Source organism: Molossus molossus, unplaced genomic scaffold (assembly GCF_014108415.1).
Source record: "Molossus molossus isolate mMolMol1 unplaced genomic scaffold, mMolMol1.p scaffold_m16_p_12, whole genome shotgun sequence".
Classification (NCBI taxonomy): Eukaryota; Metazoa; Chordata; class Mammalia; order Chiroptera; family Molossidae; genus Molossus; species Molossus molossus.
In genome coordinates this window covers 63,549,968-63,572,153 of record NW_023425347.1, presented here as the reverse complement: position 1 = coordinate 63,572,153, position 22,186 = coordinate 63,549,968, and the positions used below count along the sequence as shown (strand labels likewise).

The 22,186-nt window shown below is 53.0% G+C and overlaps 1 protein-coding gene and 1 pseudogene across 2 annotated transcripts in view; one reads left to right on the top strand and one right to left on the bottom strand.

The window, feature by feature from the left end:
• Nucleotides 1–16,755, top strand: part of MROH7 (maestro heat like repeat family member 7) — a 57,908-nt gene extending 41,153 nt beyond the window's left edge. The window contains exons 14-22 of one of the 2 annotated variants that reach the window (XM_036256579.1): nt 2,529–2,666; nt 3,787–3,901; nt 9,103–9,243; nt 10,137–10,316; nt 10,893–11,048; nt 11,283–11,405; nt 15,092–15,194; nt 15,905–15,967; nt 16,430–16,755. In XM_036256579.1, the coding sequence (XP_036112472.1) occupies nt 2,529–2,666; nt 3,787–3,901; nt 9,103–9,243; nt 10,137–10,316; nt 10,893–11,048; nt 11,283–11,405; nt 15,092–15,194; nt 15,905–15,967; nt 16,430–16,674 (1,264 nt within the window). In that variant the 3' untranslated portion in view covers nt 16,675–16,755. The remainder of the gene's footprint in view (nt 1–2,528; nt 2,667–3,786; nt 3,902–9,102; nt 9,244–10,136; nt 10,317–10,892; nt 11,049–11,282; nt 11,406–15,091; nt 15,195–15,904; nt 15,968–16,429) is intronic. The other variant, XM_036256578.1, reaches the window with a different exon arrangement.
• A 2,811-nt stretch (nt 16,756–19,566) lies between these two features.
• On the bottom strand, nt 19,567–20,433 carry LOC118626770 (annotated as a pseudogene).
• Between the last annotated feature and the right edge of the window lie 1,753 nt (nt 20,434–22,186).

The window sequence follows — 22,186 nt, the reverse complement described above, 5'->3', positions numbered from 1 at the left end:
GTCAGCCTCTGCCTGTGTTCTACCCGAGGCCACCAGGCATAAGCTACAAAGTGATCTTCAGATGTCTGCTTCTTATGCTGGGCTTGGAGGTGCCCAGGCAAAGCCAAGTTGTGAACCAAGGTTGGCTGTTTCTAGTGCCAGGCCTGGAGCCACTTAACGAGAGATATGGGGCTCCCTGTGGCCAGATGCTGCTTTTTTGAGAGAATTTAGGAAAATTTGAAGCAGGAACCAAAACAGGCCAATCCTTTAGTAAAGCCACTGGAAACAGCTTGGGCGGGCCCAAAAGCTGGGTGGGGCGGGGCCTCAGAGAATCACCAGGGCGGGGCAAACAGTGTGAGCCAGGTTGCTGGTGTCCCAGATATGGTGGCCATCTGCCTGCCCCGTGGGGGAAGGGCTCACCAAAGGAACGACGGCCTCTGACAGCAAGTCTGTCCGGGAGAAAGCTGCCTCTCCAGCCCTTGCCCTGATGCCAAAAAACACAGTTCTTTCCTGTGTTTCTGGTGCTGGGACTTTGAAGCAGCTCTGTGTTGGATCCTTGTCAGGGACTGGGCATCCCTGCTCCACTTCGCTGGGTACAACTGAGAATCTTCAGGCAGGTGAAGCTTGCAGAGCGGGTGTTTGGGGAGCCTCCCTCCCCGCAGCTCCCAGCTGTGACCTCTGCCTTCTTACAAAGCAGCACAGGCTGGCTGGCCTCCTTTGGGCTTTTATAGGCATATCTTTGGGAGTGAGGTGGGGAGGAAGGGAGATGAGGAGGGTCACTGCTGTTCAACTCTGGAGCCTTGTTGAGGACGTCGTGAACCGGAGAGGGCCAGCGATGGTAATGCAGCTCTGTGTTCCGAAGCTTTGGCCTGAATCTACATTCTTCGTTGGCCGCACAGAGGAGGACCAGGGCTCTGGGTAAAAGCTGTGACTGTCTGAAACCTCTAGGTCAGGTTGTTTCTGCGGAGCTTCTGAGTCCTGAGCTCAATGTCGTTCCCAGCCCTGTCAGTGAGAAGGTGACCAACTGGCTCTGGAGATGGAGACACCCAGGGAGGGTGGTCACGTCATAGCAGATGGCAAACGCAGGTGGCTCATTCTGTTTTAGTTAAAGGTGTTAATGTTGGAAATGGAAGCTATAACCTTTCTTCTCCAAACACAAATGTATAAATCTCAGCTTAGCCATTTGGCCAGTGCTTGGAGTTTTGGGGGTGAGGGAAGCAAGTGGATGGGAGTGTTGGGAGGTGAGCACTAGGCTCTTTGGGTGGACAACACCTAGAGCCTGCCTCCCTTTATCCCTCTGTGCATGTGCATGCATGTGCATGTGTGTGTAACCTTAAACTCGGGAGGCATTGCTGGGGAGGGCTGTCACTGAGCACATGTTCCAAAGCATCGGCACAGAGGGTGCATGACTCTGAACGCCCTGGCTCAGGAGAAGCTTGACTTTTCATACAGGACTAATATTCATTACAAAACCAAATACATGAAAATTAAGAGCAAATTCCTGAACATTATCTGAGTTCCAAAATGCTTTGATATTTTATCTTGAATCCTGAGAACTACCAGCTCTTGGTGTCATCTGAGGTGTGTCCACACAACTGTGCCATAAACTTTTAGAGCCAGGGTTTGGGGCCCTGGTGGGTGGGGCTCAGCAGTTGGAGCATCAGCCTGCGGACCAGAGAGTCCCGGGTTCAGTTCCTGCTAGGGGCGTGTGCCAATAAATAAATAAAGCCAGGGTTTGGGTTTCTGGAAAACACTATGTAAATGTAAACTTTACTACTCACATTGTGGTCTTTATTCTAATAAAGGTTTATACACACATACTCACACATGAATGCATATATATGCCCACACACATATACATACAGTCCACTCTGCATCTGGGAACACCCAGTGCTGCGCAGGACGCACAGTAGCTGACAGTCCCTGGCGGTGCCCTCCTCCCCCCGCACCGCAGGGCTTCTCAAGCTCCCCCAGAGGCTTCAAAAGCACAGAGGCCTGGGTCCCAGCCTGCTCAGTCCCCAGGTTGTACAGCTCCAGGGACAGTTGTTGTGCATCTAGGTTTGGGATCACTACTTAAGTGTCCTGAGCTGATGAAGGACACAGGGTTGGACAGGAGACTGTGTCCAAATGGGCTTGATGGGAGTGGAGGGCAGAGTGAGGCAGGGGCGGGGAGGCGGGGAGGCGGGGAGGCGGGGAGGCGGGGAGGTGGGGAGGTGGGGAGGGAGGAGGGGGGAGAGGGGAGGCGGGGAGGTGGGGAGGCCCAGCCCGGCCTCTCCCCCAGTACTGAGGCTCAGGGGAAAGCAGGGGAAGCACCAGCTCCAAAGGGAGGGGCATTTTGCTTCTGTTTATTCTCTTGTTCTCAAAGCTAATGATTGTTTGTACAAAGCCACTCTCCGTGGGTAACTGAACATCACTAGCTAACAACTAGCATGGCAGAGAAAAGCTTGTCTGGCCAAATGGGAGCTGATAGTGGGAGAGGCCCGGGTGGAGGGAGGCCCAGCCTGCTGGGGGTGGGGTGGCGTGAGGTCTCAGCCCCCTTGTCTTGGCAGTTGGGTGGTCAAAGTGGTGAAAACCCTGCTGCTGAAGATGGGCTGCTCATACGAGGCCACCCTTCTGGATGACCAGGGCGGCTGGGAGCTCATGGGGCAGGCGGAGAACCACCACCGAGGAGTGTCCATGCTGGCAAGGTGAGGCCAGGGACCCCTGGGGCAGGGGTTGGAGGGAGGGGAGAGGCCTCAGCATCTTCAGACAGACTTCCGTTTGCGTCTCTTTGGGCAAGACCCTTCCCTCATTCCACCACCTCTTCTCTGGAACCAGCCGCGTGTCCTCTGCCTCGGCGGGGAGACGATGCAGACGGGAGAGATGGCGCCCCCTCTGCGGAGGCACACTGGTTATCACGGCGCGGGCCATGCAGACTCTTAGCTGATTTAGAAAGCACCTGTGTCACTGCATTATGAATGTGATTCCACACGAATGCAGAAATGCTGGGGTGGCTGAACAGCTCAGAGTGCGGCCTTGGAGTTGTCTGCCTGCGCCTGAACCCCAACTCGCCATTTCCCAGGGCAGGTCACTTCCCTGTCCGTGCCCCGGTTTTCCCTCAGGAGTGTGGAAATAGAAACAGGCTCCACATCCAAGGTTTGGGGCGAGGATTAAATAAAGTACTTGGGCCCTGGCCGGTTTGGCTCAGCGGTTAGAGCGTCGGCCTGCGGTCCGGAGAGACCCGGGTTCGGTTCCCGCTAAGGGCACGTACCTTGGTTGCAGTTTGTCCCCGGCCCTGGTTGGGTCGTGTGGGTGGCAACCACTCGATAAAGTACTTGGAACAGCCCCGGCATGTGGTAAGAGCTCAACACAGGCTGGCTTTCACTGTCGTTGTGCTGACTGGTGGGGCAGGTGTTACCGATGCAGGGGAAGATGCCAGAGACGGGCAGTCAGGTACCAAAGGTCACAAAGCCAGGAAGTGGCAAAGATGGGAAATGAGCTGCTGGCCCAGATCGGGCTGTTCGCTGCACCCACACACAGCCTCCCACGGGTCGGGAGGCAGCACCTTGATTTCAGCGAAGGGACTCCTGCGGGAGCAGCCCGCCTCTCAGCCCGGCCCCGAGTGTCCAGGGCGCTGCTCTCCCTCGGGTCTCAGGATACAGCCCCATTCACTGAGCACTTACTGTGCTCGAGGCACCATGCAAATGGGAAACCTTGGGAACCCAGGAACCTGTCTTGTCCCTAGTTCCCAGCATCGGGGCCAGACGCCCACCCAGCAGGTCTCCCTGGGGCCGGAGAGCCTGAGTGGCTGCTGTCCCCCACCCCCAGGGCCATGGTGCACTACTCCTGCCAGGAGATGTGCCGCATCCTCTACCTGCTCATCCCGCTCCTGGAGCGAGGCGACGAGAAGCACAAGGTCACCGCCACCGCCTTCTTCGTGGAGGTACCAGGCGGGCCCGGGTGCAGGGTGGGGGCTGCTCGCAGGCCTTCCCCCGGGTACAGGCCTCAGTTCACCTTACAGGTCCTTCCTCCTGTGCAAACAGAACTGAACAAGTTACAGTCTCTTGTGAACATAATTTCTCTTGAATCTGAAGGGTTCCCTTTTTCCTCCTTTCTCAATTCCTCTCTCCACTCCTTCACCCCATTCCACTCTTCTCAGACCCCGTTAGTGCCCCAGGCAGCCATCATCCTTTGCTGGGCACTTCTGTGTGCCAGTTGTCAGACTGGAGAGACGAATGTAAATTTGACTCCTCCCTGCTCTCATTGAATTCGTGGTGCAACAGAGCAGACAGAGGACCTCCTATTATAACACGGGTGCCATAAAGTGATGTGTGTTGTGATGGGGCAGTCCAGGCTGTGGTAGGAGACCAGGAGACTCGAGGTGGTGGGGTGCCGTGGGGGCTTCCTGGAGCAAGTGCCGTCTAAGCTGAGTGAGTGCGTGTGGGCACTGGGAGAGGGTGCTGGGGAAAGATGAGTCGCGAGAAGGTTGACAGAGGAGACTCATAGTAACAGAACATTTACTGAGCACTTACTATCTTCCAGGCACATTCCGAGAGTTCTGCACATGTTGAGCCATGGAGTCCTCACAGTCTGATGCAGACACTGTTCTATCCCTCATTTTAGAGGAGGAAACTGAGGCACAGATTTCAGTAACTTTCCTAAGGCCTTGCAACTCATGAGTGGCAGATCCGGGATTAAAACCCAGACATCTAGACTCTTAAACACACTCCCTTGAGTTGTGCGTGTGTGTTAAAATAAATATAGGGTGGGGCAAACGTAGTTTTACAGTTGTAAATACATGAAACAGAGTTTATTCTTGTATTAGTATTTATTATTGTATTTTCCATACAAACAACTATAAACCTACTTTTGCCCGAACCCTGTATGTCATAAAAGTTACCATTTTAAACATTTATTTTTTTATCCTTACCTGAGGATATTTTTGGGGGAGGCACAGTTTTTTTCAAGATTTACGCCCTGGCCAGTTTGGCTCAGCGGTTGGAGCGTCGGCCTGCGGTACAGAGAGACCCGGGTTCGGTTCCCGCTAAGGGCACGTACCTCAGTTGCAGTTTGTCCCCGGCCCTGGTTGGTCGTGCGGGTGGCAGCCACTTGATGTGTCCCTTCACATCGATGTTTCTCTCTCTCTCTTCCTCTCTCTCCCTTCCGCTCTATCTGAACAAAAAATGGAAAAATGTCCTTGGGTGAGGATAAAAAAAAAAGATTTATTTTGCTGTTTATCAGCCTGAACTTGTCTTTTTTTTTTAATCCTCACTTGAGGATATTTTTCCATTGAGTTTTTTCAGATAGAATGAAAGTGAGGGAGGGAGGGAGAGAGAGAAACATTGATGTGAGACAGACACATTGATTGCTTGCCTCTTGCACAATCCCCCGACTAGGGCTGGGCATCGAACCTACAACTGAGGTACGTGCCCTTGACCAGGAATTGAACCTGAGACTCTTTGGTCTGAGGGCTGACGCTCTAACTGCTGAGCCAAACTAGCCAGGTGAAGATATATTTTTAAAATTGAGTTTTAGACAGAGAAGAGAGTCAGGGGGAAACACTGAAGTGAGAGAGAAACATCAGTCAGTTGTCTCCCATACACACCCTGACTGGGGATCAAACCCACAATCTAGGCCTGTGCTGTGACTGGGAATTGAACTGCAAGCTTTTGGTATGCAAGATGACTCTCTGACCAACTGAGCCACCTGGTCAGGGCCCATTTTGACCTTTTTTATTTTTATCCTCACCCGAGCATATTTTTGCATTTATCTTCAGATAGAGCAAGAGGCGGGGGGGTGGGAGGGGCGCATCGATGTAAGAAAGACACATCGACTGGTTGCCACCTGCATGACCCCAACCAGGGCCAGGGACGAACTGCAACCGAGGTACGTGCCCTTAGTGGGAACCGAACCCATGTTTCTCTGGTCCGTGGGCTGACGCTCTAACCTCTGAGCCAAACCGGTCAGGGCCATTTTAACCATTTTTAAGTGTACAGTTCAGTGGGATTAAGTGCATTCACATTGTAGAACAACTGTAACCACCATCTATCTTCAGAACGTTTTAATCTTCCTCTCCAAACTGAAGCTCCCATCTCTTCTCTCCTAGCCTCTGGCAACCACTGTTCCATTTTCTGTTTCTGTGAATCTGCCTATTCTAGGTTTTATATAAGTGGAATCATACACTATCTGGTTTATTTCACTTAACACATTGATTTTAAGGTTCATTCATGTTGTAGCAGGGGTCAGAACTTCATTCCTTTTTCAGGCTGAATCATATTCCATGGTGTGTATAGACCACATTCTGTTCATCCATTCATCTGTTGATGGGCACTTGCAAAACCTGCTCTCCTATCCCACCCTTCTGTGCCTCTTTGGACTTGCTGGTTGTCACACAGGGGGTCAGGGCTATCACCAGGGCCTGTACAGTGGGGCTCAGAGGCAGGAGGCTCGGTTCAGGAAGGCTTCCTGTAGGAGGTGTCATTTGAGCTGGGCCTTGACGATGAGCAAAGTTTGCCAGATGGACCGGAGGCAGCATGGCGTTCCGGGCACTCTGCGCATCTTTCTGCCTGTCCAGCTGGACTGTGAGTCTGCGGAGTCATGTTCATGCGACATCCCCAGCCCAGCCCTGAGAGGGCTCTGAGATGGGGGCTGAATGGACGCAGCAGAACATGCCACCCGCGTGAGGATAAGCATGGGTCCTACTTCTAACTGCCCGCATGGCCCTGGTGAGGAAAGGGAAAGTACCATTTCCTGAGGGCCTGCTACGTGCCAAACACCGTGTTGACCTCTTTCATGTGTTAGTTACCCCGTCCATCTGCACAGCAGCGCCACCAAGAAGGACTTGTGATGCTCAGGTGTAGGTGAGGTGAGGGACATTTGTGAAGGTCACACTGCTCAAGGAGTCCAGAGAGATTCAGACCAGGTCTTCCTGACTGGCTCTTTATTCCCATCAGCCTCGTGGGAGAGATGCTTCTTTAAAACAATTTTTTTCCCTTTATTGATTTTTTTTTTAGAGAGAGAGGAAGTGAGAGGGAGAGAGAGAGAGAAACATCAATGAGAGAGAACATCGATTGGCTGCCTCCTGCATGTCCCCACTAAAGATCGGGCCCACAACCTGGGCATGTGTCCTGGGCCACACTGGCTGGACAAGAGATGCTTCTTAGTCTTAGTGGCTACCATATGGGTTCTTCAGGGAGGGAGTGGACATTGGATCTTGCCAGATCTCAGAAGACTCTACCACAAGGTCATAGACTCTAGACTTAACCTTTCCCAGCATTCCCCTGGAACCCTGAGTGACACCCCCTTCCTGAAGCAAGGGTCCTCCCCTAGTTTCTCCTATTCCCCAGAAGAGGTAGCCCTGCTCCTGGCCAGGGCCAGGCCCACCACGAACACTGTGGAACTTTGATGTAGCTCAGATGTCCCTCCCTGGCTCCCCCTGGCCCCTGAGCTGTGATTGTCTTGTGTGTACTTGCTTCTCCCAATGGCCAGTGAACTCCTCAAGGAGCTGTGTGACCTTGTGCAAGTTACTAAACCTGCCTGCACCTCAGTTTCCTCACCTGTAAAATGGGGATAACGAATTGCTCATCTCAGGGTTTTGATGAGGATTCAGTGAGTTTATGTGAAACACCCAGAACACAGGAAGCATGCTCTGTGTGAGCTCTGCTGCTATTTTTATTACGATGGTTACTCTCTTCTATGTCTCCAGTGCCCAGCACAGAACCTGGTGTAGAGCAGGCCTGAGAATTGTTAGATGGATGAGCACCTCTCCCCAGCTCCCTCTTCTCATCACACAGACACGTGGTCTCAATGGTCTCAGTAGATGTAGGGCAAGGGAACAGGTAGGAGGAGTGTTTATGAGGACGGTGAGGCAGGAACTGAAGACCAGCGGTCATGGCGGCTGGGGAGGGTGGTGAGGGATCGAAAGGAGAGGAGGGTGATGCCTGGTTTGCAGCTGGGACAAGGGTGGCGGTGGCTGGTGGTGCTAACCTTGCAATGGGGACACAGGAGGAAGGGCAACTCCAATGGGAAAGGACCAAATTTCATGTTCCATGCAACAGGTGTCCCCTGAGCACATGCTCCACACCGGGGCTGTGTTGGGTAATGGACCCAAGAAGATACACTCATTCGTGTCCTCAGGGATCCCCCAGTGGGGTGGGGGAGGCAGGTGCAGAAGCGGATGGGAGCACCGAGATCTCCATGTTCAGGGCTCTTGGGGGCCCAGAGCAGGGCGCTGTCAGCCTAGGGGCGGCCTGGGGCACTGTCAGACATGGCTCCCCGGGGCCAGGCTCTGGGCTGAGCCATGCAAGGTAAGCAGAGGCTGGAGGAGAGGTGGGTGCCCCGGCAGAAGGACATCATGCCCACACCAAAGGGACAGAAGAGCCTGGGTCATCCATGAACACTGGGCGGCTTGGGTAGAGGCTGGTTGATGGTAAGAGCGTGGCTAGAGGGTAGGTTGGCGTGATAAGGCCCCAGGCAATTAGGGTTGATGGTGAAAGGCAGTGGGGGCACCAGGGCTCTGAGCTGGGCAGTGACATGTTCGGCTTTGGCATGAGGTGCTGGACACCCACTGGAGATGTGCGGTGATACTTGTTTCCGAATCAGCTCGAACGGAGGCTGAGACAGATCTCTAGGAGTTATCTGCCTGGGGATAGTAGTTAAGATCCTGAGAGTGGAGGCTCACTGAGGAGAGTGGGCGGAAGGGACAGGGCGCAGGGCCGTCACCACTGTGCCGGGTGGAGACGGGCCAGTGGCCATCACTAACTGGACCCGGGCTGTCCAATGCAACTGCCACCAGCCACAGGGGGCCTGTTTGGCCCCTGGAATGCAGTTGTCTGAATTGAAATGTGTTTTAAGTATAAAATTCACACCAATGAGAAATATATAAATAAATTTTATATTGATTGCATGTTGAAATGATAATATTTTGGATATACTGGGTTAAATAAGATGTATTACTAAGGTTAATGTTACCTATTTCTACTTTTTAAAAAATGTGGCTATTAAAAAATTTAAGCTAATATATATGACCTGCATTGGACAGTGCTGACCAGGCAGTAATCAGTTACGCCCCCCACTCGGTCCCTGGTCATCTGACATGTACTACCAGTGCATGGGGACACGGAGTAATTACCGTTGCTCCTTCAGCTCCTCCAGATGGAGCAGGTGCGGCGGATCCCCGAGGAGTACTCTTTGGGGCGAATGGCGGAAGGCCTGAACCACCACAACCCCGTCATGAAGGTGCTGTCCATCCGAGGCCTGGTCATCCTGGCCCGCAGGACTGAGAAGGTGAGCCGGGGGCAGAGAAGGGCCCGGCCCCGCCCGACTCGGGCTGGAGGGAGGATGGAGCTGCCCTCAGGGACTCTCAGATGCTGGTGCTAGAGTCAGAGCCCGTTTCTGATCCATCTATAAAATCAGTTGCCCCATCTTCAAAATGAGTATCTCTAATAATTCCCTAAATACTTTATTCTTCTTGATACAGTTTCTAATCCAGGCAATGACCCCAAAGGCAGTGTGTGTAGGAGGCGCTGGGCCTGGCAGTAATCATTCCAGTCTTGCAGATTAGGAAACCAAGGCCAGGATTGTTGGGGCATCATTAGCATTTTTATTTTTTAATCCTCACCGGAGAATATTTTTCCATTTATCTTCACATAGAGTGGGAGGGAGGAAGAGAGAGAGAAACATCAGTGTGAGAGGGACACATCGACTGGTTGCCTCCCGCATGACCTCGACCAAGGCCGGGGATGAACTACAACCGAGGTACATGCCCTTGACTGGAATCAAATCCGTGACTCATTGGTCTGCAGGCCAATGCTCTAACCACTGAGCAAACTAGCCAGGGCTCATTCGCATTTTTTAAAGTGCTTTGTTTTTTTCTACCAGTCACTGTTGCAGCTCATGATATACACAGTGGGATGAAGCGACAGGAAAGCTAACTAATAACACAAGGAAGGGAGTGGACACCAAAGGGCCTGGAATCCAGGCCAGGACGGAGTCCACGAGGCCAAAGAGGGCTGTGGGGACAGCAAGAGCTTGAGCGAGGGCATTCGGGCGGGTGGGGTGCCTTGAGCAAAGGCCTGCAGGTGGGACTTGTTTCACCAAGTGCCCAGTGAATCAGAGGCTGGGTCTCCCACCTGTTAGCCTAGGTAGGCGCCCCCATCCCGCATGCTCCTGCCCCACAGACTGCCAAAGTGCAGGCGCTCATACCCTCCATGGTGAAGGGCCTGAAGAATGTGGACGGGCTGCTGGTGATGGAGGCGGGCCACAACCTCAAGACCATCTTCAAGGGGCAGGACCGGAAGCTGAATGACAGCTCGGTCTACGTGGACATGCTGCAGGTCCTGCTGCCACACTTCAGTGACGTAAGAAACCCCACGGGGCGGGGTGGTGGTAGGTGGGAGAGCGGAAGGGGTGGGAGAGGGTGTGCAGAGGGTGGTTCTTTGTCCATGGCCTGCTGGGGTCTGGGCAGGGTCGAGTCAGCCCAGGGGAAGGGGCACCTCCTTCCCAGTGGTCCATGTCATTCAGTACTAGGTTTGCATAGAGAAAGGTCCTTTCTAACTGGCTCGCACTGAGGGAGCTCTTCTTTTGGAATCAAGTCTCCCCGGAGACTTGCTTCATTGAAATTGGTGTACCGAAAGGGGGTGCATTTTTATTGGTCCTGGCAGAGGGGGGCATTATTCCACTTGGCACTAAGGCACCTTTTAGATGTGCAGGAGCCCTGGCTGGGAAGAGCGGGTGGAGCTCTGGACCTAGGCTCTGGTGAGGGGGATGCCAGCCCCAGATCAGCCCCAGCCGGCGGCCTCTGCTATTCCGTCTCCTGTGCCCGGAGGGCCACTCAGAATGAGTGGAAGGAGGTCCTAGTGCTTCCTTGTGGGGTTCAGAGGTGCGGGCAGCCTCCTGGGGGAGGGAGCGTGCCTGAGCCTCTGCGTCTGTCCCAGGCACGAGAGGATGTGCGCTCCTCCTGCATCAACCTGTATGGCAAGGTGGTCCAGAAGCTGCGGTCACCCTGCACGCCTGCCCTGGAGGAGCAGCTGATCAGCGCCTTGGTGCCCCTGCTGCTCACCATGCAGGAGGGCAACACCAAAGTGGGCCAGGTGAGAGTGCGCACCCTCTGTGGACACTGATCCAGAATCGCTGCAGTCTAGCATGGGAAGTCTATTTTCCAAAAGCACCCGTCAGAATTCTGCTTCCAGACAACCAACCACACTTGTACATTTCAAATTAGAATCGATTTCCCCAGATCCAGTTTCGCACAACCTTCTTCTGGGACAGCTTCCGGCTGTCCCGGAATTCCGCAGCTCTGACGGTCTCTTCCTCTTGGCCCCCAGTTCTGTGTGAAGACCCTGTTCCGCTGCTCTTGCTTCATGGCTTGGGAGTTGCCAAAAAGAGCTTATAGCAGGAAACCCTGGGACAGCCAGCAGCAGACGGTGACCAAAATTTGCAACTACCTCGTGAGTGCTTCCAGGACTAGAGTGGTTCCTTCCGAGTACGGAGGTGGGCAAGTCTTTTCTTTCCTCTTCTTTTATCCTCACCTGAGGACATTTTTGCATTTGTCTTCAGATAGAGCAGGAGGGAGAGAGGGGGAAAGAGAAAGAGAGAAACATCGATGTGAGAGAGATGCATCGACTGGCTGCCACCCACATGACCCCAACCGGGGCCGGGGACAAACTGCAACTGAGGTACGTGCCCTTAGCAGGAACCGAACCTGGGTCTCTCTGGTCCGTGGGCCGACGCTCTAACCGCTGAGCCAAACCGGCCAGGGCTCCTCTTCTTTCTTTTTACATCCTGACTGGCACTCCTACTACCACCCGCTGCCGGCTCCTGAGGGTCCAGCTCTGTCTGACTTCTCTCCGCACTCCCCGTGTTCCCTTTCCAGCGGCTGGCCAGACACCTCTCCTGGCTGAACCACATCACTGCGGGCTCAGCATGTCTCTTCTGGACATGTGGCCTTCCCAGCTGAACTCTGCTCAGTCCCTCTCGGTCCCTAGAATCATCCCAGACGCCTTCATCTCCCTCACCTTCCACATTGGATCAATCTTAAATACCCTAAAGACCCCTAAACCTGTTTTCCTCTCCCCAACCGCACTGTAATTGCCTTTAATTCAGGTTGTGGATGCCCTTCAGCCAGGACATGGGTCGGGCATGCAGTGGGTCTCCCAGCCTTTAACCTCATCTTCTCCAATCCATTCCCCACCCAGGACAGCAGAGTGGTTTGGTTAAAACACACATCTGGCCCTGGCCGGTTTGGCTCAGCAGTCAGAGCGTCAGCCTACGGTCCAGAGAGACCCAGGTTCAGTTCCCGCTAAGGGCACATACCTTGGCTGCAGTCTGTCCCCGGCCCTGGATGGGTCATGCAGGTGGCAACCACTCAATGTGTCCCTTTCACATCGATGTTTCTCTCTCTCTCTCTTTCTTCCTCTCTCTCCTTCCTACTCTACCTGAACAAAAAATGGAAAAATGTCCTCGGGTGAGGATAAAAAAACACACACACGTGTGTTTATCCTGCTGGAAGGGCTTCATTGGCTCCCTTTTGTACAACAGTGATGCCAGGTTGTACCCTCGGTGACACCGGTTCTCTAGGATACACCCTACAGGGGAGAACGAAGCTCTCAGAGGAGCTTGGAAAATACTGCACCGTCTCCTTCCTCTTGGGCATTGGCAATGCCACCAGCTCGTTCAAGTCTCTGAGATATTCTGTGCCAAGGACATGTCTCATGGTTGTTTAATTTATAGTTTCCCAAATTTATCTGACCCCTTTCTAGGTAACACCTGAGAACATCCTAAGGTAGTAAAGGGCTGCATCGCAGGTCACAGCCCAGTTCCTCCGCGTGACATTGAGGAAGCTTTGCCGCCCAGTCCCACTTACCTTCCCTGTTTCCCCAGGACACAGACTCTAAGACACAGATTGGCATGAGGGGTTTGTGACGGAGCACCCTTGGGGCCAACACCAAGGGAAGGCAAGGAGCAGGAGTGGGAGCGGAGAAGTCAAGCTTCGGTATAGTTTCAGGGAGGCCTGAGCCAACACTGTGTGAGATTCTCCAAATGGGGCTGGGGGTCAGGTCTTTACACCCCTGTGCCCACCTCTCTCTGATGCCAGCCACCCTGGGAAGGGACATGACCTTGGATCAGCCGTTTTCTTCAGATACGTCAATCCCCATACCTAGAGGGGATACATTTTTTTGTACCCAAAGGGAGATTGGACAGAGCATGCCAGCATCTCCCATACCAACCTAACAAATATATACAGATTGTTACTAGAATTGAGAAAAGGGCTTAACACTACCAATGCTCAAAATCTCCTCAGTCCAGTGTCTGACATTATCACCATCATTTTGCAGAGAGAGAAAAAGGCCTGGAGGAAGTGTTCGGCAGGGTACTAATCCAAACCCCTCCAGTGGCCAGTGACTGGGCAGACGATGATCACGAGTGATGTGGCAGTGGTTGTGCCTGTGGCAGCCCGGAGGGCCCGGTCCCCGTGGAAAGCTGAGCAGAGTGCTCTACCTCACTGTGCAGCCAGGTCCTCTTTTCATAAGAAAAGCTAGAAACCCAGATTTTTATAACACATTAGTTAGCGATCAATTTCGCTTTCTTAAAACACTGTGCGGGTCAGCACTTGGCTGGCCGCGTGAAGCCTGTGGGCTGCCAGCTTGTGACCTCTGTGTTAGACCCCACAGGAGCCCTGGCCGGTTTGGCTCAGCGGTTGGAGCGTCGGCCCGCGGTCCAGAGAGACCCGGGTTCGGTTCCCACTAAGGGCATGTACCTCGGTTGCAGTTTGTCCCCGGCCCTGGTTGGTCGTGCGGGTGGCAGCCACTCGATGTGTCCCTTCACATCGATGTTTCTCTCTCTCTCTTCCTCTCTCTCCCCCCCGCTCTATCTGAACAAAACATGAAAAAATGTCCTCGGGTGAGGATAAAAAAAAAAAAAAAAAAGTAGACCCCACAGGAGTCTCAGTCTCTTCTTCGGTCTCTAAGTGTCAACAGCTTTGCTCATGTTCTAGCCTTAGCTTTAGAAGGGGTTGGTAACCTATTCATCAGTTCATTTATTCACTCATTCATCCATCCATCCAACATTTTCTGGGCACCTGTACCATGCCCAGTCCTGTCCAGGGTGCTGAGGACCTTGAACTGAGTGACATGACTCCTTCTCTTTGGGAGCTCAGAGCCCAGTGGGAGAGACAGGTATAAATAGTTACAGCACAGTGTCATAGGTGCCGTGCCCAAGTGTGCAAGATGCTGCAGAAACGTCAAGGGTGTTGGGATCAGCTCTGCCCGAGGGTTGTGGGAGCTTCAGGGAGGAGGTGGCTTCTGAGCCGAGCCTCAAGGGGTGAAGGAGAGAGGGCAGGAAGGGCACTGCAATCAGGAGCAATCGCTTGTATCAGTCACATATCTGGGGAGAGCTGGGCTATGTGCCGCCCCTGGAGCACAATGCGCATGGCAGGTGGAGGCAGGGGTGGAAGTGGAGGCAGAGATGGAACACGGTCATGAGGCTTTGCATGCCAGGCCCAGGAGTTTACCCCCTGATGTGCAGACTGTCCGCACAGGAGTGATCAGAACAGATTTCTCTTCATCTCCTGCAACAGCCTCTTAGTAGGATGCCTGACCCCTACTTTTTACTTGATCAAACTCATCCTGAACACTACTGTCAGATTATTTTGCCCAAAACTTTGCTTTGCTTTTGCCTTATCAAGAATGAACGCTGGCTACCTATTTTCCAATGCGGAAGTCAACGCTGTTCCTGTCTAGTTTTAAAGGCTTTTAAGACCCTCCTCACTCTCCAATTTATTCCCAACTGCTCTGCAACTTGAATCCTTCAAGTTGTCAGACCTGTCTTCTATTGATCATGTCCCTTGCATACGATGTGCATTCTCACTGGTGGCTAGACCTGCATGTTAGAACTGTCCTTCCAGCTGCAGTAGGGGGGAGGATCAGAAGAGGAGACACTCAAGACAGAAAGACCACTGCAGTGACTGTATTCTGCCGAAGATGAGACCTGGCCTCTGGAGGCTCAGGCAGAAATATTTAGGAGGCAAGAGGCCAGGGTCTGGCTGCCTGACAGTCACCATTCCTAGTTTTGGGAGGGGTGGATGAGTAATTAGTCCCCGTGAGGGCTCAGCACTCTCGGGTTCTCTCCGTCCCAGGTGAACACCCATCGAGACAGAGCCTTCATCTTTCTCGGCCAGAGCCTGGAGTACGCCAAGAACCCCCGGGCCTCCATCCGGAAGTGCTCAGTCATGTTCATAGGTAACCTTCCGCGGCACGACTTGTCCTGCCCCTGGGGCCCTACACAGCCTCCGATTTGCTTCCTCCCCTTGGAAGGAAGCTGCCAGCCCTTTTGGCACCTGAGTGGATGCCTCCCCTTGGGTTTGAGGGTTGGCCAGCAGACAGTTATGGTGCGAATCGGAAAGGCCTTCTCTCCTCTAAGATCACTCCCTGGGAAGTGGGCCGCGGGCTGCATTCGGCCTGGAGTCCTTGTGCTGGTCACAACCTTGCCAACTGTGCACAGCGGGGGAGGGTTAAATGATACTGCTGAGGAGCAGGGGCTCAACCCCTCCAAGGGTCCTGCCAACGGCCTGCCTAGAAAGTATGTCAGCACTCGGCATCTTTCATGTTATTGTAGCTCAAACTCCCCAGGGAGGGGCAGCTGAGGCAGCACCTCCCAAGTCCAGGTGAGGGTACTAGGGCCAGTCTGACTAAGGGACCACCTGGGGCTGCCCAGCAGAACTGGCTACAGCTCACATCCTGCCCCTGTCCTGACGCCATCCCTGCCCTTCAAGCCTGCCATCTCTCCCATGGCCCCTCTTGGGTCAAAATGAAGTTCTTCAGCTGTGTCCTAATTTGAGGGGCTGGAGAAGAGTGGGGAGAGCTTCTCTGAGGAGTTCTGGTCCGAGAGTGGGATGGAGTGGGGTCAGAATCAGGAGGCAGATGTGCTCAACTCTTGGATTATGCTCAAGGGTCCCTGGTCCCCTTCATGGAAAGCATAATGACAGAAGATCGTCTGAATGAAGTTAAAACCGGTGAGTTGTGCCCTACATTGGTGAGATTTCAGGGGCCAGCGAGAGAATGAGTAGGCTTACAGTGGGTCACAGGGAAGGGAAGGATGGGTTCCAAGGTAAGAATCTCAGCTTGGTTCAGTGTGTTAGTCTATATGCAGGCGAGTACATGTTGGTACCATGGAGTCACCAAGACACAGGGCACAGCCCCATCCTAGGGAAGCTTATAGTCTAGGAAACCAGGCTCAGAAAACCAGGAAAGCTAAAGGTAGACCGGGGCAATCCAAGAAGACTTTCTGGAGGAGGCAGGTTTTGCTTCAAGCTTTGAAGTGTAAACAATTTGAAGAGCTATGAGGAAGGTAAGATGAGGGAGGCTGAGTAGAGGGTGCCTTAGCTAAGACATGGAAGCGAGAAGGAAGGAGGAGGTATGAGACCCAGATGGGGACTGGGTCTTAACAAGTGGCCTCTTCTATTTCCATGACTAAGCTCTGGAGAACTTGAGACATGACCCAGAAGCATCAGTGTGCATCTATGCAGCCCAGGCCCAGGACAACATCCTGGCCAACGGCTGGCGGAACTCCTGGCCACTGTCACATGAGGACTCGTGGGTATGTGACCCGGCCACCACACACCGCTGGAGCACTAGTTGTGAGAACCTGCCCACTACTCACCAGCGGCGCTCCTGGATCATGCAGGCCCTGGGCTCCTGGACAATGTCCTTGAAGCAGTGATGAACCTGAGTCCCCAGCCCTCCTCAGGGGAGGCCCCAGCCCCAGCCATGCTCACCATAAATGCCACGTGGCTCACCTCTCTCCCCTGAGTGTTTCCTCGTGGGAGATGCCTCAGGGTCTGGCACAGTCTTGCTCTGTGCAGCAAATCTGGGACAGGAGCATGGCCTTCACCGCTCAGCCAACATGTATGGACTCACACAGGCAGTTTGTCCACATTGTGTAAGTGGGGAAGCTGAGGCTGAGAGAGGCCAAGTGGCTTGCTCCACACCATAAGCTTGCTGGATGTTTCATTTCCCCTCCCCACACAGGGAGGGCGTAAGTACAAAAGGAGATGATTTGGGTGGTTTTTGATGGAGGAAAAGAAGAGACTTCCCCCATCCTATGACATCATGCATATCCCAGAACCCTAATCTCTGAGTCCCACCCTTGGGTCTTCACCCAGAGATTGGTCACCATTCATTTGGGCAACATGTACTGAGCAGCTCACTTGGGTCAGACCTGTTTCAGGTGCCAGAGATACAGACATGAATGAGACTCTGCCCCAGGCCCTGGGCAGTTTATGGTCTGATGTAGTGGCTCCTCACAGAGGGGTGATTTTTGACACCCAGGGACTATTGGGCCATGTCTTGAGACATTTTTCGTTGTTACAACTTGGGGAAGGAGATGCTGTTATTGGCCTCCGTGGGTAGAGGCCAGTGATGCTGCTTAACATCCTGCCATGCACAGAAAAGCCCGCATGGGGAAGAATTATTCATCCCAAATGTCAGACATGCCGGGGTTGAGAAACTGTGGCCTAATGGAAGTAGAAGAGACATAAAGACACCCACAGCCCAGCAGGCCAGTACTGCGATGAAGGGAAGTATACAGCTGTGAAGTCCAGAGGAGGTGCATAGACTAGCTTGGGGTTGGAGTGTCAGGGAAGGCTTCCCAGGGCCAAGGTGCCCCTCCAGGGGGTTTGGAAAGATGACCACTTGGTGGGTTTGTATGGAGAACGGGGCACATAGGGCCAAGGCCCAAGAGCAGGTACGTAGGTCCAATGAAGCCCAGTGGGAGGGAAGGGGAGGGCAAGGGTTGGTCACTGTGGCCTTGGAGGCTGTGTTAAGAAGGGAGACTTCATCCAGAGAACAGTGGGAAGGCATGATGGGGAGGGGAGGGCAGGCAGGGGAGGAACTTGTGCAGATTTCTGCTTTAGAAAGCTCGTCCTCGTGGGGATACCGGAATCCCCAGGCATTGCTGGTGGGAGGTAGACGAGTGCAGCCATCCTGAACAGGGGTCTGTCCCTTTTCAGTCATATTAAGTTTATGTATGCCCATGACCCTGAGAGTCCACTCATGGGCACACGTCTCAGGGAAATCCTTCCACAGGCCATAAGGAGAGATGTATGCGGGAGTCTGTCAGCATTATTTGTGGTGCCTGGGAGAGGAGGACCTGGGCATCCATCCTCAGGGAGAGAATGGGCGCCACGGAGTCCCACTAAGCAGTTAGAGGCAGTGCTGGTACATGTAGCACCACGGACCGGACCTAAAACCTACTGCTGAGTAAAAAAAAACACACACATTAAAAATGTATGCACAAGAGTTTCACTTTGCAAGAACACATACAAGCTAAAACTACACATTAAAACAGAGTGGTGGGAGGGGGTGAGGAGGGCTCTGGGGCACAAAAGGGAATAATGGGGGGGGGGGGCAGTAGAAAGCTCACGCCAAGTGGAATTAAAGGGCGGGCAGCAGGTGGGGGGAGTTGTGTGGACAAGAGGACAGGCAGGGAGACCAGGCCGGAGGTTTCAGGACGAAGGGTGGGGTTGCTGGGTTCAGTGTGGGGTGAAGAGGGTGATCAGACCTGTGTGCGACTAAGAAAAGAGAATTTTTAGAATCTGGTGATTGATGAAGGAAGGGGAGGAAGAACAAGGTGCCTAGGATGGTGCCCAGGTTTCTGGGTGGATGACTGGGTCGGTGGTCCCCCCCACTGAGTGATCCCTCGAACCAGGAGCAGGTTTGGGGAGGGCTGAGTTCAGGTTGGACGTGGTGAACCTGAGGGGCTTGTGCGCCATGCTCGTGGAGACATCACCGGGCGGCTGGCTGCACAGGGCTGGAGCTCAGCAGAGGGATCTGACATGAAAACACATTTGAGACTAATCTGTGTACAGGGGTGAGGTGAGATTCCCTGCGTGAGTCTGCAGAGTGGGAAGAGACATACGCCTGAGGAGCACCTATATTTAAGCTCCTGTTGGGGCTAAGGAATTCATGAAGCAGACCACACAATCATCCTCTAATAGATGGTAGGCCAAGGCATCAGGATCCTGGGCCGAAGAGAGAGTGAGAAATGGGAATGGTCCTTTTGCACAACCTTTTCTTTCTTTTTTTTTTTTTTTTATCCTCACCTGAGGACATTTTTCGATATTTTGCTCAGATAGAGTGAGAGGGAGAGAGAGAGAGAGAGAAACATCGACGTGAAAGCTACACATCGAGTGGCTGCCACCCACATGACCCAACCAGGGCTGGGGACAAACTGCAACCAAGGTACATACGAACCCGGGTCTCTCCGGACCGCAGGCCGACGCTCTAACCGCTGAGCCAAACTGGCCAGGGCTGCACAACCTTTTCTGTTGCCAAGAATGCTCACAAGCATCACCTCCTTTGAGTCTCACGGTAGCCATACAGAGTTATGGGCAGGGTAGGCCGGCTTCTTGTCTACATTCCACATATGAGGACAGGGCTCAGACAGTGGGCCTTATCCAAGGTCACACAAAGGAATAAAAAATGAGTCCCAAAGGTCTTCTACCCATGCTTCAGCTCTTTCCACCCAGAAACACTGCTGCTTTCTTCTTCTTTTGGTAACAACACGGTTCCTTTATTGAGAGCATACAAGCATTATAACCTGAGGAAGTATTTTTCAGTTCAGTTTGTCGAAATACTTCAGTGTTCCAGCTGGATCTGGGAATACAGTTTCACTGCCAGATTTCCAGGCAGCAGGGCAGACTCCTCCATGTGTATCGTGTACTGGAACGCTTGAGCCAAACACAGGGTCTCATCCACTCATCTCCCCACAGGAAGGCCATTCGGAGTAATCTTTTCAGGATCCCTTTGTCATCAATAATGAACAGACCTCTAAGAGCATGGCCTGAGTCTTGCAGATGTATGCCATAGTCCTTTGAGATCTGATGGGTCAAATCTGAAAAGTGGAATCTTTATTGGCCTAAATCCTCCTGGTCTTCGAGGGGTGTTAATCCAGACCAAATGGGCAAACCGTGAATCGAGAGAGCACGCCACCACTCCAGTGTTTATAGATCTGAATTCTTTAAGTCTATCACCAAAGGCGATAATTTCAGGTGGACACAAAAAAGTGAAATCAAGTGGGTAGAAGGAAAAAACAGGTATTTTCCACAGTAATCAGTTAACTTGAACTCCTTAAATTCTCTATTTATCACAGCGGTTCCTTTCCAATAAGGTGCTGGCTTGGAAATCTTGGCTTTGCTGAGGTGCAGGGAGTGGTCAGGGACCAGAACTCAGGATGCCTCCCCGGGGTTCACTTGATCCCCTACATAGAAGTGGCCCTCCTCTTCCCCAGCTCTGGGGCCTCTCTGCCTCCCATCCCCGCAGAGCCCCGCAGGGCTAGCAGCAGGTAGGCAGTAGGGCAGCCTTAGGCTCTGGCTGAGGCTGGCAGCAGCCCTGGCGCCTCCAAGACCACTCGAGTGCAGACACACGTGCCTTGGCGCTGGTGCTACTTCTTCCGCTGCCAGGCAGCTACAGTCCTGCGCATGACCGCCCTGCGAGCCCCACCAGGCTCTGGAGACCTGCTCCGCCCTCCACTCCCCCCACCCCTGCTCTCCAGGGTCCTGGCTGGGTGGTGTCGTTCCCCCCCACCCCCTCCGCAATCGAAGCTCAGCAGAGGCTCAGGTACTGGCCAAGGCCTCCAAGTCGTCTTGAGCTCAAAGGGTCAAACAGCACTTCCTACTCAAGTCGCTTCCCTTTTCTGAGCCTCCCCTGTCATCACCTGTAAAAATGGGTTCTTACTTCACAGGGTTTTACAGGAATCAAATTTAAAAGTGGAAGCAAAAGGACTTAGTATTCAAGAAGGGAAAAGATAATGAAGAGGAGTGTAAGAACGGGAACTGTAGTCGGGGAGCAGGCTGGAGGAGGAAGTGTGGGAAAGGTTTGGGTTTGGAGGAAAGGGACCAGGTGTTCTGCTGTATATGGGCAAGTTAGAATAGAAAAATAGAGTCCTGGCCCTGGAATGTTCATGGTCCTCCATATGTCATCCTTAGCCCTGCTGTCTCTCTCATCCTCATACCAAATAATAACCAAATCTGACAGCTCCACTACTGGGCTTCAGATTTCTTCTCCCCCCTGGTCTCTCACTGACAGCCTCCCCTCATCAGTCTTTCACCTGGCAATCCAGGCTTTCCTGAGACAAACTTGCCCTGAGGTCTTTCCTGTGGCTCATATCCTCTGCAGGAGGAAGGCCAACGTGCAGTCAGGCCTCTGGCCCTAGCCAACCTTGCTGGCCTTACTCTCTCCGTCCCTAGCATGCTGGCCATTGTACACCTCCACGCCTCTCTGCATATGGGTTCAACTGCCTGAAATGCCCAACTTTCCATCTGGCCTCAATCCATCTGCAGAGACCTTCTTCGTCTCTGCTCTCAGCTCTGCATCACCTCCTCTGTGAAACCTCCCTCAATTCCCGTTATGAGAAAGGGGACCTGGCCCTGAGTGGGTCTGCCTCAGGCCAGCCTGTAGTGTGTGGGTTCTTGACTTTGTGCAGGAAAGATTTCACAAGATGAGAGTCCTTGTTACTCAGAGTGCAATGCATTTATGAAAGCTGGGGACAGTGAAACAAAGGAGGGCCTAGGATAGAAGCAGCTACAGGAGAGAGCCTAAGTGGGGCTGCTCTGGCTCTCCAGAAATGTTATAGGAAAGAAATGAGCCTAGGCAGGGCTGCTTTGGCCCACTGAGAAGTTAGAGAAAAGCGGGCCTTGGAGACAGGTTCACAGGGTTAGCCCTGGATTGCTCCCCTGGTTGCAAGTCTCCTGGAGTTCCCTAGAGTTTAGAAGATGCATACCCATGAGGGAAGAAGAGGGGGGAAGGAAAGGCACAGCTTGCTCCTGGAAGGGGAAAGCTGTGCTGGGTCCTTTGTTTTGAGGATTTTTAAAGGCTGGGAGTTTAGGGGAAATCTCAATAGAATATTCATCAGCTTTTCCAGGTGTGTCCTTTCAGGGTCATGATCTCCACTGATTGGTCAGGACCAGGGCAGGGGGTCATTTGTCATTGCAGCTGGTCCTGGGTTTCCCACCTGGTTTTGCTGTTTTTCTGGGTCTGGAGCTGAAATACAACCGAGGCCTAGATGTTATCTCTAGGGAGGTGACCTTCTACATCTAGCTGTAAATTCTCAGTTTGTTCAGCTATCTGTCTCAGTTTCCTCATTCCACTTGTCAAGGGATTTTCCTAGTTTCTTACTATCCTGCCTCACCCCCAGGAAACACCCACTCCTCTGTGCCTCCACTCTGCAGACTTGT